We start from the raw sequence: 21356 nt of genomic DNA on the forward strand, positions 1-21356 counted from the left end.
CGCCTGCTGTGTACCCAAGAAAATCGTGCCTGACAGGCGGGTGCCAAGGGCACTGTTACTAGCACAGGAGGAGGCTGGGGCGACACCGTGTGTTAGCTAAGTTGCTTGCTTACTAGTTAACTAACACACGACGTCACACCCACCTGCTGTGTACCCGAGAAAACCGAGGGCGAAGGATACGTCTACCGGTGTCGCTACCGCTAGCTACTCCGGGAGGTGGAGGCAACACCGTGTGCTCCCGTGTACCGGACTCTTTATTAAGACTAAGCAAGCACACACCTGTCCTCTCCGTCAGAAGAACTTCTGGAAAACAGTGCCCGACAGGCGGGGGCGAAGGACACTCCACCTGCGACCCCCATTTTGAAGGAACCTCCGAAACATTTTTTGGGGAACTCAGTCGGGGTCTCAACTTACTTTTGCGAGTTAAAATAGTAGTATACAAGGTATCATTTCGAAATTTGGTTGTGCATCAGCAGTTATCTTATGTCAGCTAACATTTAAATTATTATTGCTAAGTTAGTTTTGCAGCCAGCTATCAAAACGTGTTATAATGGTCGAAATACTCCCATTGATTTTGTTAGTCAGACTCACACAGGTATCATTAAACTGCATTTGTCTCCACTTTATGCCAAACATTTTTGTGCCCCCATCAAAGTTTCGATCCCTAAGCTAACAGCTAGCTACGGTTATCTGCCTCACCTCTTCTTCTGTTGGGTGTATCAGCGGTTGGCATTCGACATTATGAGGCATTACCGCCATCTACTGTATTGAGTTCCCATTCGCCTCCTGCCTATGTACTTGAATCATAGCTTAAAAATGTTAAAGTACTGTATAAAGAGGGGCAGGAACGCCCTGAATTGCGGGGTGCAGTTCTCGACCCATCTTAACCAGACTGCTGAAGAAGCCAATTCCATGTACAAATTCATGGGATTGTTATGCAAATTCATATGGACTGGTTCATGTTTGTCAAACCTCATACATTATCCTGTCAAGTTAGAATTAAAATAAACTTTTTTTGCAAATTCTTTCTAATCTCTTACATGAATTCCACACAAATTATTTACGATTTGTTGGTGTTCCTATTTTACCAACCCCAGACCGTTGCACAGTTCAAATCACATTTTATTGGTCACAAAGTTATTTCCAGCTATATGTAATAAAACAAATAAATGTCTGGGATAATACATGTAAGAAATAACACACACAACAACAACAAAAAATACTGCAAAGTTGCTTAGGAGCTAGAAGCAGAGCTGCCATATCTGTCGGTGCCATCCCCTGTTGTAGGATACTGCAAGTTTATTATAACCTTTGACCATTACCTCATTAGGCTATATCTGAAAGTGGTAGCCTAATAAAGTAAGGAACCAATGGCAATGGTGTACAAAGGACTTATAATGTGATAATAAATATAATATATAAGTGCTTGATAAATCGTTTGTGAAAGTGTGTTTAAATGTGTATTACAAATATAATTATCAACAGGCAGATACATCTAAACGAATTATGTCACCTCTAGTGGACAAAATTGCCATGACATCATTACATGTTTTATTCCTTCTCCCTAGCTCTAGGCCAGAGAGAAACATTTGATTAGCTGAATACTTGAATCTGGGTGTCAGGCAGCATTTAGATTGGCAGCCCAATTCAGATTTTTTTTAATTTATTGGTCTTTTGAAAAATCGGATCTGAAAAATATCTGATGTGAAAACACAATTGGTCAAAAGATCAATTATTGGAAAAAATGTCAGAATTGGGCTGCCTCTCTAAACAGCCTGACAGTGATGGGCAAGCACCAGTTGGCTCTGGTTTTGACTCGATCAGCATTTTCAATCTGTGCTGTTTTGACCCATCAGTGACCTTTACCACTGCTCTCTCCTCTCTGACATGTAAGGCCCCCAGTGTTTCAGAGAAAGTGATGAGTGGCTATTAGGATCAACATCATGGGGTCCCCAGTATTGCAACATCGAGGCATAAGATACCTGGGCAAAAGCAGATCTATGGCTAGGGGTTTGTTAAATGTATTTTTTCACAAAACTGAACATTCTACTAGCTGTTCTGATTGGAACCATCCATGCTGTCAAAGAAGGCTATGAAAAGCAGAAGTTAAGACGTGAGCTGTGGTTGAATACCCATACTATCATACTGTATACTACATACTTAATGAGTATATACTACATACTATAAGTTAATTTTAGTATACTGTAAACAAACAGTATCCTTTCAGATAAGTGTACTCTCTCTTCACCTGTGTACCGGAAGTTGATGCTGTTGCTATGCAACTTCTTGCTAGCTAGTTAGCATAGCCAAAAAATTACTAGCTTGACATCTTACGACTTCATTAACAATGTCCATTGAGAACTCAAAATGACAAAACCACTTAGCTAAGCTAAGAATGATGTGAATTATCAAGTCAATAAACGTTGGGTAGTTAGTTGGTATATAGTTAATATACTGGCAAATTCAATGTATTAGTAGCCAACTAACGTTAGTGGAAAGGGGGAAACCTAGTCAGTTGTACAACTGGACTGTAGCTAGCTAACATACTGGTACATACAAGCAACTGCAGTATTGATATGATATGCTGTTCGTAAGGCTAGCGAAGCTAACAAATTGTCAGACAACATAACATGTAGCGTAACTTATTTGAAAAGCCATTACTTTATCATATTGCACAACATTTTCTTAACATCTCATAATTAGTTAAAGTAATGAATTTGTATCTGCTGTCAATGGACTTCGGCTGCATATTTTCCACAATTTTATTCAAATCTGAAAATGATGTGAAGTCACGCCCATTTCTGAAGAATCGCATAATGGGCCCCAAAAGAACAGAAATAGTGTCCACTTATTGTATACTTCGTATTTTGGCAAATGTAGTACAACATCCGGGAACGTTTGGCATATTAACTATATCCATACTATGACCAATAAGCATACTACATACTCAATTTACATCACAAATAGTGCAGTTAGTATGAGTATTCTAACACAGCTATGGTCTAGACCAGGGGTATTCAACTCTTTCCCTACAAGGTCCGGAGCCTGCTGGTTATCGGTTTGCCCTGATAATTAATTGAACCGACCTGGTGTCTCTGGTCTAAATCAGTCCCTGATTAGAGGGGAGTTATGAAAACTGGCTTCATGGTCCAGAGTTGTGTTTGAGGGGTCAAGAGCAGGGCTCTCCAAGTCTGTTCCTTGAGAGCTACCCCGCTGTAGGTTTTTGTCCTGATTCAGCTTAATAACCGTCTAATTATTAGAATCAGGTGTGCTAGATTAGGGTTGGAGTGAGAACCTACAGAACTGTAGCTCACCAGGGACTGGTTTTAAGGTTTCACTGCTATCCTACAAAGCATTACATGGGCTTGCTCCTAACTATCTCTCTGAGTTGGTCCTGCCGTACATATGTACGCTACGGTCACAAGACGCAGGCCTCCTAATTGTCCCTAGAATTTCTAAGCAAACAGCTGGAGGCAGGGCTTTCTCCTATAGAGCTCCATTTTTATGGAATGGTCTGCCTACCCATGTGAGAGACGCAGACTCGGTCTCAACCTTTAAGTCTTTACTGAATGTGGGTCATATGATTGAGTGTAGTCTGGCCCAGGAGTGTGAAGGTGAACGGAAAGGCTCTGGAGCAACGAACCGTCCTTGTTGTTTCTGCCTGGGCGGTTCCCCTCTCTCCACTGGGATTCTCTGCCTCTAACCCTATTACAGGGGCCGAGTCACTGGCTTACTGGTGCTCTTTCATGCCTTCCCTAGGAGGGGTGCGTCACTTGAGTGGGTTGAGTCACTGATGTGATCTTCCTGTCTGGGTTGGCGCCCCCCTTGGGTTGTGCCGTGGCGGAGATCTTTGTGGGCTGTACTCAGCCTTGTCTCAGGATGGTAAGTTGGTGGTTGAAGATATCCCTCTAGTGGTGTGGGGGCTGTGCTTTGGCAAAGTGGGTGGGGTTATATCCTGCCTGTTTGGCCCTGTCCGGGGGTATCGTCGGATGGGGCCACAGTGTCTCCTGACCCCTCCTGTCTCAGCCTCCAGTATTTATGCTGCAGTAGTTTGTGTGTCGGGGGCTAGGGTCAGTTTGTTATATCTGGAGTACTTCTCCTGTCTTATCCGGTGTCCTGTGAATTTAAGTATGCTCTCTCTTTTTCTTTCTCTCTCTCGGAGGACCTGAGCCCTAGGACCATGCCTCAGGACTACCTGGCAGGATGACTCCTTGCTGTCCCCAGTCCACCTGGCCGTGCTGCTGCTCCAGTTTCAACTGTTCTGCCTGCGGCTATGGAACCCTGAACTGTTCACCGGACGTTCTACCTGTCCCAGACCTGCTGTTTTCAACTCTGTAGAGACAGCAGGAGCGGTAGAGATACTCTTAATGATCGGCTATGAAAAGCCAACTGACATTTACTCCTGAGGTGCTGACTTGCTGCACCCTCGACAACTACTGTGATTATTATTATTTGACAATGCTGGTCATTTATGAACATTTGAACATCTTGGCCATGTTCTGTTATAATCTCCACCCGGCACAGCCAGAAGAGGACTGGCCACTCCTCATAGCCTGGTTCCTCTCAAGGTTTCTCCTTAGGTTTTGGCCCTTTCTAGGGAGTTTTTCCTAGCCGCCGTGCTTCTACACCTGCATTGCTTGCTGTTTGGGGTTTTAGGCTGGGTTTCTGTACAGCACTTTGCGATATCAGCTGATGTAAGAAGGGCTGTATAAATACATTTGATTTGGTCTATAGAGAAGACCATTATTATTTGAATCAGGTGTGTTAGAGATGGGCAAAAATGACTCCTCTCTTCTAACTCTATGCCTGCAGCGCTTCAGCTTTGATATGACTGACAGTCGTGTGTGTAGGGACGGATTGGCCATCTGGCATTTGGTTGATTGTACACAGTGTACAAAACATTAGGAACACCTGCTCTTTCCATGACGTAGACTGCAGGTGAATCCAGTTGAAAACTATGATCCCTTATTGATGTTGTGGAGATTCTTACGCAGGGACACTCAAGGTCAATCTTAAATTAATCATTGTCGATTGTCAGCGTGCTGGAGAGGTTCCATCAAACTTAATGCACCATAGTGAACGTCTGTCAGAAGCTCTGCTGGGGCAGTCCCAGCAGTTGTCTTATATACAGCTATACACAGACAAGTTATATTTGCAGGATTTTGCATAATTAATTCATCATTAAGCACAATCATAGAACATCGAAATTGGTAAATAGAAAAGCACAAGTATAACATTTCCATCACGTTCCATACTTTCATCACTTGTGTGATAGTAATCATTACATTTTAATGCAACCATTTTGATTTTAGCTTCTATTATCATAATATTCTATACTTCTATTAACCTTTTCATAAGTGAGTTCCTAATATCTCTAACCGTCGCCCCAGCGTGAGTTGTTTCATGCACGTGATGTCTGAATGCACTCACTGTTCCAAAATGTGATTACTATGCAACAGGACAGTTAACACACACTGCCTGCTAATTATCTATAGGCTGTGTTTCAACTTGTCAATTTCTAATTATTTTCTAACAAGTTGTATTTTCTAAAAACAGTTTCAATTTAGGTGTATTAATTTAATTCTAGTGGTGTGGGGACTTTTATTTCCCTCACCAACTTTAAACATCTGCTATCTGAGCAGCTAACCAATCGCTGCAGCTGTACATAGTCCATCGGTATATAGCCCACACAATTTACCTACCTCATCCCCATACTGTTTTTATTTGATTTACTTTTCTGCTCTTTTGCACACCAGTATCTCTACCTGCACATGTTCATCTGATCATTTATCACTCCAGTGTTAATCTGCTAAATTGTAATTATTCACTCCTATGGCCTATTTATTGCCTACCTCCTCATACCTTTTGCACACAATGTATATAGATTTTTTTTTTCTACTATGTTATTGACTTGTTTATTGTTTACTCCATGTGTAACTCTGTGTTGTTGTCTGTTCACACTGCTATGCTTTATCTTGGCCAGGTTGCAGTTGCAAATGAGAACTTGTTCTCAACTAGCCTACCTGGTTAAATAAAGGTGAAATGAAAAAATTCACATGGAAGTAGCCCATTTCAGCATTGTGGACAATTTATGTTTGATGCTTTACTGAGCCGGACAAACTTCTCTCTTTGAGGAGAGCCCACGCACTTCACAAATGTTTGCACAGATCAAGTATGCACATTTTTGAACATTTTCTGGCTGGCGCTCGCATTGCCTTGTTGTTTTCCTTACAAATAATAACTTTGAACATGTGCGTTGAACGTATGCGTTCCTATCAAAGTAAGTTCCTTACTTTCTGTATACAGTTGAAGTCCGAAGTTTACATACAACCTCCGACTTGAACTGTATCTTGTTGTTGTTTCTACTGTAGGTGTATACAGTATGTATGTATGTATGTATGTATGGAGCATAATGTATTTACAGTTTTATTCACATTTTCAAGTGCTGGTGACAAATAATGCATTCTGATTATTGCATAGATTGTAATGGACACCCATGATGTGTGTGAAATACCTTTTTGAAGGTTGTACTGATTTATAATGAGCTAATGCTAAGCTAGAAAGTGTTTCACTCAAATATTTAGATCAATGGTGAGCTCACCGTGATGTGATTAATTATAAATAGTAATTGCTAATTAGCTAATTCTTATTGTAGTTTCTGTCAGCCGAGAGTTGTAAAAAATATGACCACTTATGTTATGTCAATCTTTCCTCAGTTAGCGCTAGAACAAATGTAGCCTACATTTTTCCGGTTTGGATGATTGTGTTATGCTGTAGCTACTTCTGTGAATGTCTGAACATTACCTACAAAAATAAACTGGTCACATTCTGGACATAACTTTGTAAGGACTGTGTTTGTGCAAAATGTTTCTGTGGGAAAAAAAACAGTGTGGCTAGCTCAAATGCTGATTGTTTACGTCAATCGAAATTGGACGTTCTGAAAGCATTCTAACCACACCGGTTTGAGCGTACGCTGCAGGGACTACTGTAGAAGATCACACCCGTTTGTTGGTACGTGTGAAAAAGGTTAAAGTAAGGGGAATCAACCCAGAAAAAAACCCAGAGCCTTCATAATTTCAAACCTTTCATGCTGGGTTGTATAATCCAATTAGTATGGTAATACTATAATCACAATAAAGGTTATACTTCTATTAAATGGGAGTGAGTATCAAAAATACATACACTTACACAAGAGATCTGTAGATTGAGAGGTGAATAAATCTCTCAATGTTAACCATTTTTTCCATATCTTAAACACAATCGGGTTGGAGTTACCTGTTTTTCACTAACTGTCCCTGGGACATCAACATCAAAATATAAAACATTGTCCCTGCACAGCTATTTTCAGGTCTCTCCAAAGATGGGTTCAAGTCTGGGCTCTGGCTTGGCCACTCAAGGACATTCACAGACAAAGCCAGTTCTGCGATGGTTGGTTGTCCTTCTGTAAGGTTCTCCCATCTCCACAGGGGAACTCTGTCAGAGTGACCATCAGGTTCTTGGTCGCCTCCCTGAACATGGCCCTTCTCCCCCGATTTCTCAGTTTGGCTGGGCGGCCGGCTCTAAAAAGAATCTTGGTGGTTCCAAACTTCTTCCATTTAAGAATGATGGAGGTCACTGTGTTTTGGGGGACCTTCATTGCTGCAGAAATGTTTTGGTACCCTTCCCCAGATCTGTGCCTCGACACAATCCTGTCTCGGAGCTCTACGGACAAATCCTTCAACCTCGTGGCTTGGATTTTGCTCTGACATGCACTGTCAACTGTGGGACCTTATATAGACAGGTGTGTGCCTTGTCAAATCATGTCCAATCAATTGAATTTACCACAGGTGGACTCCAATCACGTTGTAGAAACATCTGATTTGGGCCTCTGGGGCTTGAGCTTTATGATGACTTGGTGATAAAAACCTACAGCCTGCATTCTACAGACTGAGTTGGTGTGTGTGACCCAAGATAGCCCGGAGGAGTAGAACAAACCCCTCGTTGTTTCTAATCATCCTTACATCTGGGAAACTAAGCCAGGTTGGGGGTAAAACAACACCCAGTGCACATAACCACAAGATGAACCTAAGGTGGCTAATGATGTCCCGATCTGCATGGGAGGGGTGGTACCAGTCATGACTAAGCATTTTTAGAGCTACTACATCCACGTTGGGGAAAGTGGCACAGCTTCCAGAAAACAGTCACTATCAAACTAAGGATTTCATGGCTAATTGAGGTAAGACAGTAATTCTGCATGTATAAACTACACATTGACAGATCCAGCCCAAAGTAGGAGGTTTAAAAACAACTTATTATTCACCAAACTTCTGGAGCATGTCTTTAAGGTATGTGTATATTCAGGTAACACATACACTGAGTATACCAAACATTAGGAACACCTTCTTAATATTGAGTTGCACCCCCTTTTGCCCTCAGAACAGCCTCAATTCATTTGGGCATGGACATTCACAGACAATGTGAAGGTGTCGAATGCGTTCCACAGGGATGCTGGAGCATGTTCACTCTAATGATTCCCACATTTGTCAAGTGGCTGGATGTCCTTTGGGTGGTGGACCATTTTTGATACACATGGGAAACTGTTGAGCGTTAAAAAAAACAGCAGCGTTGCAGTTCTTGACACAAACCGGGGCACCTGGGACCTTCTACCATACCCTGTTCAAAGGCACATACTGTACATATTTTGTCTTACTCATTCAGCCTCTGAATGGCACACATACACAATCCATGTCTCAATTGTCTAAAGGTTTAAAAGTCCTTATATAACCCGTCTCCTCCCCTTCATCTACACTGATTGAAGTGGATTTAACAAGTGACATAAGTAAGGGATCATAACGTTCACCTTGTCAGTCTGTGTCATGGAAAGAGCAGATGTTGAGATACTGAGACAGATAGACAGCACAAGAGGGAGGCAAATGAAATGACTAGAGCAGAGGCACACTAATAGTGATGAGTTAGTTGTATCTCCAGTGGTGTTCTTACATACTGTATTTGTTTTAAACATGAGCCGGTTAAAATAGGAGGGACATGTCGTGCCGGTCACTAGAATCGAAATGGTTGATAAATGCTGAACTGTACTGCCAATGTTATTTGTCAACACCTCTGCCTGTGACTGTGTAAGGTGTGTGTGGATGGGGTGTGTGTGTGTATGGCTTGTGGCCCACCTGGAGGGGAGGGGGGTTGTGAGTTGGCTGGTGTGGATAAAATGCTAGGCCGAATTCTTGTCCCAGTCCGCTCCTGTGTGTGTGTTCGTGCTGGGAGAAGCTCTGCGTTTGGTGTTCGTGTAGACACTCTAGGAAGACTCCACTCTCTTTAGGTCTCAGTTGGTAGAGCATGATGCTTGCAACCCCAGGACTGTGGGTTCTATTCCCGAAGGGGCCACCAACACCAAAAATATATGTGTGTGTGTGTGTGTGTGTGTGTGTGTGTGTGTGTGTGTGTGTGTGTGTGTGTATAGCTGTAGTGTGCAGGAGATCAGTAAATCTCTCAACTCCCCCAAACAAACTATAGCACACAACATTTCCAATGAAGATACCTGTATGATATGAAGTGTCTCTGGAAAATTCTTGCACAGAAAAATCATGACAAACAGGAAATGTTGGCCTACACTGTGACCACAACGAGATGTATGGTGATACGATTCGATGTAATACTCCCCTGTCTCTGTGATAATATCAGAGTTTTCCTGACAGCCTGTCGCAGGAGACAGTCACATAGCAACAGAGAAACCTGGGTGGGTCTCTGCGAGTTTTACCAGAAGCAGTGAAATATGATATGGAGGAGAAAATCAAAACATGAGTAATACGATACCAGGTTCCAAGCCCATCAAAGGTCACACACCGGTAGAGGGTGGAAACTTATGAAGTTCAGAGTGCACTGCCATAGAGTGCGGATGTTTTTTTTACTCAAGAGTCCGTGCAGTCAGTCACCCTGTTAGATGTGCAGCAGAGAGAGTTGCTTACAGTCGACGAGGGCCAGATTGTTGTTCACAGTGAAGTGACAGGGAAGGATGTTATGAGATGCACACTGCCATTGTGTGACGAGCATGTGTTGTATGTTTAGGTATGTTTAGGTAGAGCAGAGCAGTCACTGTCTCGTTCTGTTTGGCATATAGTGTCTTGTCACATTTACCCTGATTGTTGTGCACTGTAAAGGGAGATCAGGGGAGCTTCAGTTTCACGACAAAACTGAGAACTTTCAAGATGAACGTTTACTGGATACCCACAATCCTCCTTTCCCTCTCCAGTGCTGCCAACATGATAAGCTCAAACAACTGTAAAGGTAAGATATGAGCCTGTTTAATAGGGTGCAATGTTATAGAATGTTCATAGAGTATTGTGTAGAATAGATGTAAATGTCAGTCAGGTAGAATAAGAAATCGTTTCAGCTCTAAATTATTACATTTGTCTGAATGTTTCACCATTGGACTTTGTCATTAACGTTCATCTATATTCTCAGTATCAACAAATGTCACCTCAGGCATGATCCATAGCACAACCAGAACATTCTGATAACAAGAACAAAAGCCAAAGATTGCCCAATCAAAGGGTTGCAGATCATTCAAGATTGCAATGCTAGCAAAATTGCATGGTTTTATCAGGTGGGGATGCTAGTTGCAGTGGTTTGAATTCCTCCAGCACATTACTCAAATGAGTGCAGTTAAACCCCAATTACAAATGTGGATATGCTTCAACATCTAGACTGCAGCTATATTATGAATAGAATAAGCAGGTCTATGTACAGTTCAAGTCGGAAGTTTACATACACTTAGGTTGGAATCATTAAAACTCGTTTTTCAACCACTCCACAAATTTATTGTAAACAAACTATAGTTTTGGCAAGTCGGTTAGGACATCTACTTTCTGCATGACACAAGTAATTTTTCAAACAATTGTTAACAGACAGATTATTTCACTGTATCACAATTCCAGTGGGTCAGAAGTTTACATTCACTATGTTGACTGTGCCTTCAAACAGCTTGGAAAAATCTAGAAAATTGTGTCATGGACTTAGAAGCTTCTGATGGGCTAATTGACATCATTTGAGTCAATTGGAGGTGTACCTGTAGATGTATTTCAAGGCCTACCTTCAAACTCAGTGCCTCTTTGCTTGACATCATGGGATAATCAAAAGAAATCAGCCCCAAGACCTCAGAAAACAATTGTAGACCTCCACAAGTCTGGTTCATCCTTGGGAGCAATTTCCAAACGCCTGAAGGTACCACGTTCATCTATACAAACAATAGTATGCAAGTATAAACACCATGGGACCACACAGCCGTCATACCACATTGGAAGGAGATGCGTTCTGTCTCCTAAAGATGGACGTAAGGTGGTGCGAAAAGTGCAAATCAATCCCAAAACAGCAAAGGACCTTGTGAAGATGCTGGAGGAAACAGGTATAAAAGTATCTATATCCACAGTAAAACGAGTCCTAGATCGACAAAACCTGAAAGGCTGCTAAGCAAGGAAGAAGCCACTGCTTCAAAACCGCCATAAAAAAGCCAGACTTTTTGGAGAGATGTCCTCTGGTCTGATGAAACAAAAACAGAACTGTTTGGCCATAATGACCATTGTTATGTTTGGAGGAAAAAGGGGGAGGCTTGCTACTATTATTCTGACATTTCACTTTCTTAAAATAAAGGGGTGATCCTAACTGACCTAAGACAGGGAATTTTTACTAGGATTAAATGTCAGGAATTGTGAAAAACTGAGTTTAAATGTTTTTGGCTAAGGTGTATGTAAACTTCCGACTTCAACTGTATGTAATGCATTGAATTGGCTGTTTCCTAATGTTGATTGGACTTTGCAGAAATGAATAGGCAGGGGTGACAAGGATGAAACTAAGTGACTCACGTTTTCTATTCCACACAGTTCTGTGACTGCCTCTCTCTACCACTTTATGAAATCTCTCTCGCATGGAACATGTTCAATGTGTGGGTTAAAAATACAATGAAATTACAATTAATGAAATATGAATAATCCAGATTTGGGGCTAGGTAAAATATAGTGTACTACGGGATTCAGCCTCAGAAGCTATTTCCTTTGTGTATGTGTTTTATATTTCCTACACAAGTCACCAGAATGTCCTGACAAGGTAGGAAAACCTGATCATGTCCTAAATTTGTTAAAATGCTAATTTAGGCTTAAAGGTTATGGTTAGAGGTTAGGGTAAATAGGATTTTGAATGGGAATACATTTTTCCTCCCCAAAAAGTCCAGAAATGTCACATTAAAAAAAGCTGTGCGTGTGCACAAGATCAAAGTGAAAAGCAATCTGAATTGTTTGAATCCCCTTGAGATTGCTGCCTGTCGCTTCATTGTTTGCTAGAGATGTCAGGTTTTCAGTTGTGATATTAACTTGTAGTTGGGATTTACATTTGTTTGTGAACATGAAATCCCCCCACCCAAAAAAGTTAGGTTGAGATAAATACTAAATATTCAGCAACACATTCAAAGTCACAGATTTTTTTATATTTTACCTTTCATTAAACTAGGCAAGTCAGTTAAGAACAAATTCTTATATACAATGACGGCCTTTCAGAAGGCAAAAGGCCTCCGGGGGGGACAGAGGCTGGGATTAAAAATACAAAATGAAATTAAAGTATAGGACAAAAGACACATTACGACAAGACACACCTACACATAAAGAGAGACCTATAAGAAAACAACACAACATAGCAGCAGAACAACATGGCAGCAGAACAACATGGCAGCAGCACAAAACATGGTACAGTACAAACATTATTGGGCAAAGACAACAGCACAAAGGGCAAGAAGGTAAAGACAACAATACGTCACACGAAGCAGCCACAAGTGTCAGTAAGAGTGTCCATGATTGAGTCTTTGAATGAAGAGATTGAGATAAAACTGTCCAGTTTTGAGAGTTTGTTGCAGCTCGTTCCAGTCGCTAGCTGCAGAGAACTGAAAAGACGAGCAACCCAGAGATGTGTGTGCTTTGGGGACCTTTAACAGAATGTGACTGGCAGAACGGGTGTTGTATGTGGAGGATGAGGGCTGCAGTAGATACCTCAGGTAGGGGGGAGTGAGGCCGAAGAGGGTTTAATGAATAAGCATCAAGCAGTGTCTTGTGACAGGTATACAGAGATAACCCGTTTACAGAGGAGTATAGAGTGCAGTGATGTGTCCTATAAGAAGCATTGGTGACACATCTGATGGCCGAATTGGTAAAGAACATCTAGCTGCTCGAGGGCACCCTCAACTGCTGATCGATTTATAAATTACGTCTCCGTAATCTAGCATGGGTAGGATAGTCATCTGAATCAGGGTTAGTTTGACAGCTGTGGTGAAAGAGGAGTGATTACGATAGAGGAAACCAAGTCTAGATTTAACCTTAGCTTGCAGCTTTGATATCTGCTGAGAGAAGGACAGTGTACCGTCTCGCCATACTCCCAAGTACTTGTATGAGTTGACTACCTCAAGCTCTAAACCCTCAGAGGTAGTAATCACACCGGTGGGGAGAGGGGCATTCTTCTTACCAAACCACATGACCTGTGTTTTGTTCAGAATAAGGTTTAGGGCGGAGAAAGCTTGTTGGACACTAAGAAAGCTTTGTTGAAGAGCGTTTAACACAAAATCCAGGGAGGGGCCAGCTGAGTATAAGACTGTATCATCTGCATATAAATGGATGAGAGAACTTCCTACTACTTGAGCTATGTTGTTGATGTAAATTGAGAAGAGCGTGGCGCTTAGGATCGAGCCTTGGGGTACTCCCTTGGTGACAGGCAGTGGCTGAGACAGCAGATGTTCTGACTTTATACACTGCACTCTTTGAGAGAGGTAGTTAGCAAACCAGACCAAAGACCCCTCAGAGACACCAATACTCCTTAGCCGGCCCACAAGAATGGAATGGTCTAAAGTAACAAAAGCTTTTGCCAAGTTAATAAAAATAGCAGCACAATATTGCTTAAAATCAAGGGCAATTGTGACATAATTTAGGACCTTTAAGGTTGCAGTGACACATCCATAACCTGAGCGGAAACCAGATTGCATACCCGCAAGAATACTATAGACATCAAGAAAGCCAGTCAGTTGATTATTGACAAGTTTTTCCAACACTTTTGATAAACAGGGCAACATAGAAATTGGCTTATAAGAGTTAGGATCAGCTTGATCTCGCCCTTTAAATAAAGGACGTACCGTGACTGCCTTCCAAGCTATGGGAACCTCCCCAGAGAGGAGAGAGAGGTTAAAAAGGTCAAAGATAGGCTTGGCGATGATAGGGGCAGCAACCTTAAAGAATAAAGGGTCTAAACCATCTGAACCAGATGTTGTTTTAGGGTCAAGTTTAAGGAGCTGCTTTAGCACCTCAGACCCAGTGACCGCCTGCAGGGAGAAACTTTGTAGCGGGGCAGGGGGGAAAGAGGGAGGAGCTTCGGGGATAGTCACATTAGAAGGGGTGGAAGATGAGGAAATGTTGGATGATCAAGGAGGCATGGCTGAGTCAAATAGGAATCCTGACTTAATGAAGTGGTGATTAAAGAGCTCATCCATGTGCTCCTTTTCAGTAACAACCACATCATCAACATTATGGGACATTATTTAATCGGTTCCCAAACGTCTTGGGGTTAGACCCACAGAGAGAGAACTGCTCCTTAAAGTAACTCACTTTGGCCTTCCGGATAGCCTGAGTGCACTTATTTCTCATTTGCCTGAACGAGAGCCAGTCAGCTTGAATATGCGTGTGCCAAGCAATTTGCCAAATGGAATTCTTGAGGTGGAGTAACTCTGCCATATCACAGTCGAACCAGGGGCAGAACATGTTTTTAATTCTCATTTTATTTATGGGTGTGTATGTTAACAATACCACTGAAAATATCAACAACAAAAAGGTCCAAGTTACTTCGACAGAGGTGATTCTATACCATTTTACAGAGGCAAGATCATGATGGAAGGCTTGCTCATTAAAGTTGTTTAGTAAGTGTCTATGACAAGTCAGGACAAGTCGTTTCACTGAACAGCCATTACAAACACAGGCTGTAAAACAGTGATCACTAAGGTCATTACAGAAAACACCAGATTGATACCTATCAGGATTATTTGTTGGGATAACATCAAGGAGAGTAGCCTTTTCTGGATGTTTGGAGTCATACCTTGTGGGATTGGTGATAATCTGAGAAAGATTTAGGGAGTCCCCTTGCTTTAGGACTTGGTCAGGTGGTTTAAGCATGTTCCCCAGTTTAGATCACCTAGTAAAACAAATTCAGACTTAGTGTAAGGTGCCAGGAGAGAGCTTAGGGCATTTAGGGTACAGGTCGGTGCCGATGGTGGCCGATAACACCCAGCAACAAGTCAACAAAGAGTTATTAAAGTGTAATGCGTAAAACCAGGAAATCAAATTGTTTGGGGACAGACTTGGTGGAGACAATCAAGCACCGTTGTTGATCCTTGGTAAAGATTGCCACTCCACCACCTTTGGATGATCTGTCTTATAAAAGATTTGTCTTCTATAAAGGTTAACATCAGTGTTCCAAACACTCTTTCTTAACCACGTCTCAGTAATGACCTACTCATCTGGATTGGAGCTGTGAACCCACACTTTCAATTGATACATTTGAGGTAATAAGCTTCTAGTGTTAAAAAAGAAAAGCCCAGGCTTTGACGAGAGCACAAATCAGAATTGAGGCTAGCAACAGAAGATGGGCCAAGGTGTACATGCACATATAATCAGCAGTAATACAATCAGGTCACGGCAGAGGACAGGGAGAGCTCTGCAGTTTTATAACATTTGAATGTGCATTAGGTGGCAATAAGATCATATTATACAGCAATTTCCTTAGGTAACATGAATACATAGCCGGCGAGAGGTGATTAGAATAGGATGGGAGGCCAAGAGTCCGTGTAACCAAGAGAGTCAGAGTCCCGAGTGTGGGAACAAACAGACTGTGTCACAGTTGGGTAAACAAGCAAGTTATTAGTCAACAAAGCACGCAGGAGTCATGAGGTAAATAGCATAAAGTGCAAGTGAAAAATATAACAACTTGTGGCTTGCCATTGTATGTTCAGTCACTCGCCTCAACAGCATGTGTGCTGGAGGTGATGGAAGCTTGGGAGAGAGGAGGGAGTGTGGCCGTTGTACCTATAGCAGACAGGGGGAGACAGGCTAGGGCAGACGGTGAACAGATTGCCAGGTGGAATCCAAGAAGCAGTGCAGCAGGCAACGGGAGTAGGTGTCACACCCACTTGTGAGAAACTTTTTTCGGGAGGCAGATTCCTTGTAGAAAATCCCAGCTAATGTAGCTAGAAAGTCTCTGTCTTTTCCACATGGAAAAAGAGGTCGTTAGCTAGCTACAGTGTATCTTTTCAGTATCGGCGAGTGGTCATTTACAACGTCCAAACAAAGTTGTCCTGTGGCTGTTGTATTTTGGGGATTCTGACGAGGACATTTTCTCTGCACAGATGAAGGGGGCTTCAAAGGCCTCTGCATTTGGGTGGGATGGGGCTGTGAAACTCACCAGCCGTTGTTAGGCTCAAGAGTTTTCATACCTTTCACGTTACACTACAGTGCTAATTTTAGTCTTTCCTAGCAGTTTGGTGGCCTTATATAACAAAATGACCTAGAGTTTGTCTATTATTTTTTGACTTCAGAAAATAAGTTCAGACATAACATTACTCACTCAATTTTGTGTTGGATGGTATTTCCAGGTTCCGCTGTGTTTCTTCTGCAGGTTTTGGCTTGTTAGAAGTTATTTTTGCTTGATAGTGGAAACATTGATTCAACCTATTTCTGCCCAGTGGGGATGCGTCTTTAAGCAAGCTCTGTAAGCGCCAGACGGTGCTCTGAATGGCTCTAATGGCAAGTGAGCAGAAACAGACTGGCACCCAGGCTAGGTTTACTCATCTGTGTCAGATCAGTGATTTCTTCAAGGAAAGGAGGGAAGTATTCAAACAGGGTCCTTGTCTACTTCCCTCTGATATAACGCGCACAACTGACTGCCTCTGTTTGACTTTTGACCTTCCCTCACCAGACAAGCTCAGAACGTTCAATGTGGTCCGTGTGACTGTCAACGGCACTGCATCTGTCAGCTGCCCCAACCTGACAGGCAAGGACCAGGAGGAGATGAGATTCCACCTTTACCTGGGCTTGGTCGAGGTTGGCAACCACACTCACGACAATGGTCACAACCACAACTTCACAGAGACCGTGAGTCCTGTTGGGAAGGGTCTGGGGCTGAGGGTGAACGAACAGGACCATACGGTCAGTTTTGTCCTCTCTGGAATGACCACGGAGCGCGCTGGAGTCTATACCTGTGAGGGGTACCCAATGTACCCACCTCCCATTGAGAAAGTACCAGACGAGCCTCAGACCTTGGTCCTGGTTGAAGGTATGTTTACTTCAAAAGGAACTGATCTATACAAGCACAAGCACACACAAATACACACAGGCATGCACAAAATGCTATATATTGATTTACAGAAATATATACACTTGAGTGTACAAAACATTAGGAACACCTGCTCTTCCATGACATAGACTGACCAGGTGAAAGGTATGATCCCTTATTGATGTCACCTGTTAAATCCACTTCAATCAGTGTAGATGAAGGGGATGAGACAGGTTAAAGAAGGATATTTGAGCTTTGAGAAATTTGAAACATGGATTGTTGTATGTGTGCCATTCAGAGGGTAAATGGGCAAGGCAAAACATTTAAGTATGGTAGTAGGTTCCAGGCGCACCGGTTTGAGTGTGTCAAGAACTGCAATGCTTCTGGGTTTTTCCATGTTCAACAGTTTCTTATGTGTATCAAGAATGGTCCACCACCCAAAGGACATCCAGCCAACTTGATACAACTTTGGAAAGCATTGGAGTCATCATGGACCAGCATCCCTGTAGCACGTTTGACACCTTGTAGAGTACATGCGGTGTCGAATTGAGGCTGTTCTGCGGGAAAAAGCGGTGTAACTCTATATTAGGAAGGTGTTCCTAATGTTTTGTACACACACAGTATATTCTAATGATCTATTTACACTTAAAAGTCTAAACTGGACAGTTTCCTGAACTTATACAAGCCTACTTCTGGACTTGAAATGTATTTTCAATGGAAAAACGAAGTTACTCTAGGAGTAGGCTTAATCTGGATCCGGAAAGCTGCCCCTTAAAGCTTAACTCACATATCTATCTCTCTCTTTAATTGGTTGGTCAGCTCTCCAGTGCCAGGCAAGGAAGCCTGTGGGATGTGTAGGCTCTGCTTGGACATGGGTACTGGGGTTCTGGGTCACCATCATCTATGGCCTGGCTGTCACTGTCATCGCCTTTGCCATCCGGGTGAGTGACATCTCGCTTACTTTACTCAGAGAGAGGGTAACTTGTCTTACATCCGTGAGGTGCTGCCTCCTGTGATGAAAAAATATAAGCAAGCCTTGGCATAAATTCAATGCACAATTAACTATTTAGTCCATTGAGAGGTAAATAAATACCTGTCTATTTAAGGAAAAATCACCTTGATTAACTCCTTAGTCATAGCTGCCTACTCCTGATGGCTTGTATTTCAAATCATACCGTATGAGTAAAAAATATTTAGCTGGGAAGAGATTTCTGATGTACCGATTCCATGGCACAGGATATATATACCCGTGTATATATATATATATATATATATATATATATATATATATATATATATATATATATATATATATATATATATATATATATATATATATATATATATATATATATATATATATATATATATATATATATATATATATATATATATATATATATAGCCTTACATACAGTATATATACATGTATATAGTACCAGTCAAAAGTTTGGACCTACCCACTCATTCCAGTTTTTTTTTTCTTAGTAAAAAGAATGGTCTACATTATAGAATAATAGTGAAGACATCAAAACTATGAAATAACACATATGGAATCATGTAGTAACCCCCCAAAAAGTGTTAAACAAATATATTTTATATTTGCCTTGATGACAGCTTTGCACACTCTTTGCATTCTCTGAACCAGCTTCATGAGGTAGTCACCTGGAATGCATTTCAATTAACCGTTGTGCCTTGTTAATTTGTGGAATTTCTTTCCTACTTAATGCGTTTGAGAAGATATACAAGAGATAGCCCTATTTGGTAGAAGACCAAGTCCATATTACAGCAAGAAGAGCTCAAATAAGCAAAGAGAAACAGTCCTTCATTACTTTAAGACATGAAGGTCAGTCAATACAGAAAATGTCAAGAACTTTGAAAGTTTCTTCAAGTATAGTCGCAAAAATCATTAAGCGCTATGATGAAACTGGCTCTCATGAGGACCTCTACTAGAAAGGAAGACCCAGAGTTACCTCTGCTGCAGAGAGTAAGTTCATTAGAGTTAACTGCACCTCAGATTGCAGCCCAAATAAATGATTCATAGTTCAAGTAACAGACACATCTCAACATCAACTGTTCAGAGGGGACTGTGTGAATCAGGCCTTCATGGTCGAATTGCTGCTCAGAAAAAACTACTAAAAGACACCAATAAGAAGACTTGCTTGGGCAAAGACTTGCTTGGGCCAAGAAACAATCAATTAATGGACATTAGACTGGTGGAAATCTGTCCTTTGGTCTGATGAGTCCAAATTTGACATTTTTGGTTTCAACCACCGTGTCTTTGTGAGACACAGAGTAGGTGAATGGATGATGTCCGCATGTATGGTTCCCACCATGAAGCATGGAGGAGGTGTGATGGTGCTTTGCTGGTGACACTGTCTGATTTATTTAGAAGGCACACTTAACCAGCATGGCTACCACAGCATTCTGCAGTGATACACCATCCAAGCTGGTTTGCGCTTAGTGGGACTATCATTTGTTTTTCAACAGGACAATGACCCAAAACACACCTCCAGGCTGTGTAAGGGCTATTTGACCAAGAAGGAGAGTGATGGAGTGCTGCATCAGATGACCTGGCCTTCACAATCACCCGGCCTCAAGCCAATTGAGATGGTTTGGGATGAGTTGGACCGCAGAGTGAAGGAAAAGCAGCGAACAAGTACTCAGCATATGTGGGAACTCCTTCAAGACTGTTGGAAAAGCATTCCTCATGAAGCTGGTTGAGAGAATGCCAAGAGTGTGCAAAGCTGTCATAAAGTCAAAGGGTGGCTACTTTGGAGAATATAAAATATATTTGGATTTGTTGAATTTTTGGGGGTTATGTGTTATTTCATAGTTTTGATGTCTTCACTATTATTGTACAATGTAGAAAATAGTAAAAATGAAGAAAAACCCTTGAATGAGTAGGTGTCCAAACTTTTGACTGGTACTGTATATAAAACGACGAGCTGATAAATAAAATGACGTAAGATTCAACATTTCGTGTGCTTCAGTTAAATTATTGTACAGAATTCTTGCCAACAACAAAATGTTGAATATTTGGGGCACACAACCATTGCAGCTCTGCAGATTTTGATGTGAGGATACAGAATCAATAGACCATTTGTGTTGGTATTGTAGACGGTTTCTGGTCTCAGTTTAAAATTGACCCTAGAAATAGTACTGTTGGGAGATCTGGAGAGACCGGGTCAGTCATTTACTAATACTCTTAGTAAAAGTATTTATCTTCAACTCGCAATCTATGGATTCTATTCGATAGATTCAAAATCGTATGTTAAACATCACAGCATAGTTGAAAGATATCTTGCGAAGAAATACGAAGAGGGTGGCCAGCTGAGACAGACGGGATGAGCTGGGGGAAATTGAGGGTTGGGATGTGGAACTGGAAACAAGTGGGAGAGAAGTTGCTGGGATGACGGTCAAAGAGAAAAGTCAAAATAAGCAAAAAATACCAGTTTAAATGACACACAAAAAAAGTCAAATAATGCAATATAGTATATGTATTTAAAACATAAATGATGCATGGAGACAGTTGTACACAACTACATACATATACACAGCTCACCCTACTCACTCTCCACCTCTTTCTGTGAATTTGATCCTCAGCTCAGACTGAGGAGAGTAGAGTGTTCCCAGAGCGACGACATGAACATCAAACCCAAAGCTCCACTCAGGTGGCCCAGGAAGAAGCAGGGGGTCCAGCATCCAATCCGAATGGGACGCTACTGATCACTGTCATCCTCAGATCAGAGTTGAGCCACAATTTGCCTTTGAGAGCGGACTTCTGAAACACACCAAGTTCTCCATGTAAGCCAGTTCATCAAGTCACATGGTATACATCTAATTGTACAACTGATTGCGTGTCAATAAAGATTTGAGTTATCTTATAAATGTAAATCAAATAATTATAGTCTGATGTAATATGATCTTCCGGGAATCTATTGAGAATGGACTCTTGAACTTGTGGGCAGCATACCCCCCAAACAACAACAAATAATACGAAATGAATGTTCATC

At 41.6% G+C, this 21356-nt stretch overlaps 1 protein-coding gene across 1 annotated transcript; it reads left to right on the forward strand.

The window, feature by feature from the left end:
* The first annotated feature begins 9839 nt into the window (after positions 1-9839).
* On the forward strand, positions 9840-21230 carry LOC121846771 (T-cell-specific surface glycoprotein CD28-like). The gene is made up of 4 exons (XM_042324124.1): positions 9840-10278; positions 16984-17340; positions 18160-18281; positions 20947-21230. Exons 1-4 carry the CDS (start codon positions 10200-10202, stop codon positions 21067-21069), a joined length of 681 nt encoding a protein of 226 aa, XP_042180058.1. The 5' UTR covers positions 9840-10199; the 3' UTR covers positions 21070-21230.
* The last annotated feature ends 126 nt before the right edge of the window (positions 21231-21356 follow it).

Source organism: Oncorhynchus tshawytscha, linkage group LG07, assembly GCF_018296145.1.
Source record: "Oncorhynchus tshawytscha isolate Ot180627B linkage group LG07, Otsh_v2.0, whole genome shotgun sequence".
Taxonomy (NCBI): Eukaryota; Metazoa; Chordata; class Actinopteri; order Salmoniformes; family Salmonidae; genus Oncorhynchus; species Oncorhynchus tshawytscha.

Coding starts and splice junctions, on each gene's coding strand:
- LOC121846771 (XM_042324124.1), top strand. CDS start 10,200: ATGAACGTTTACTGGATACCCACAATCCTCCTTTCCCTCTCCAGTGCT. Junction 17,341..18,159: donor GACCTTGGTCCTGGTTGAAG/GTATGTTTACTT, acceptor TTGGTTGGTCAG/CTCTCCAGTGCCAGGCAAGG. Junction 18,282..20,946: donor TCATCGCCTTTGCCATCCGG/GTGAGTGACATC, acceptor TTTGATCCTCAG/CTCAGACTGAGGAGAGTAGA.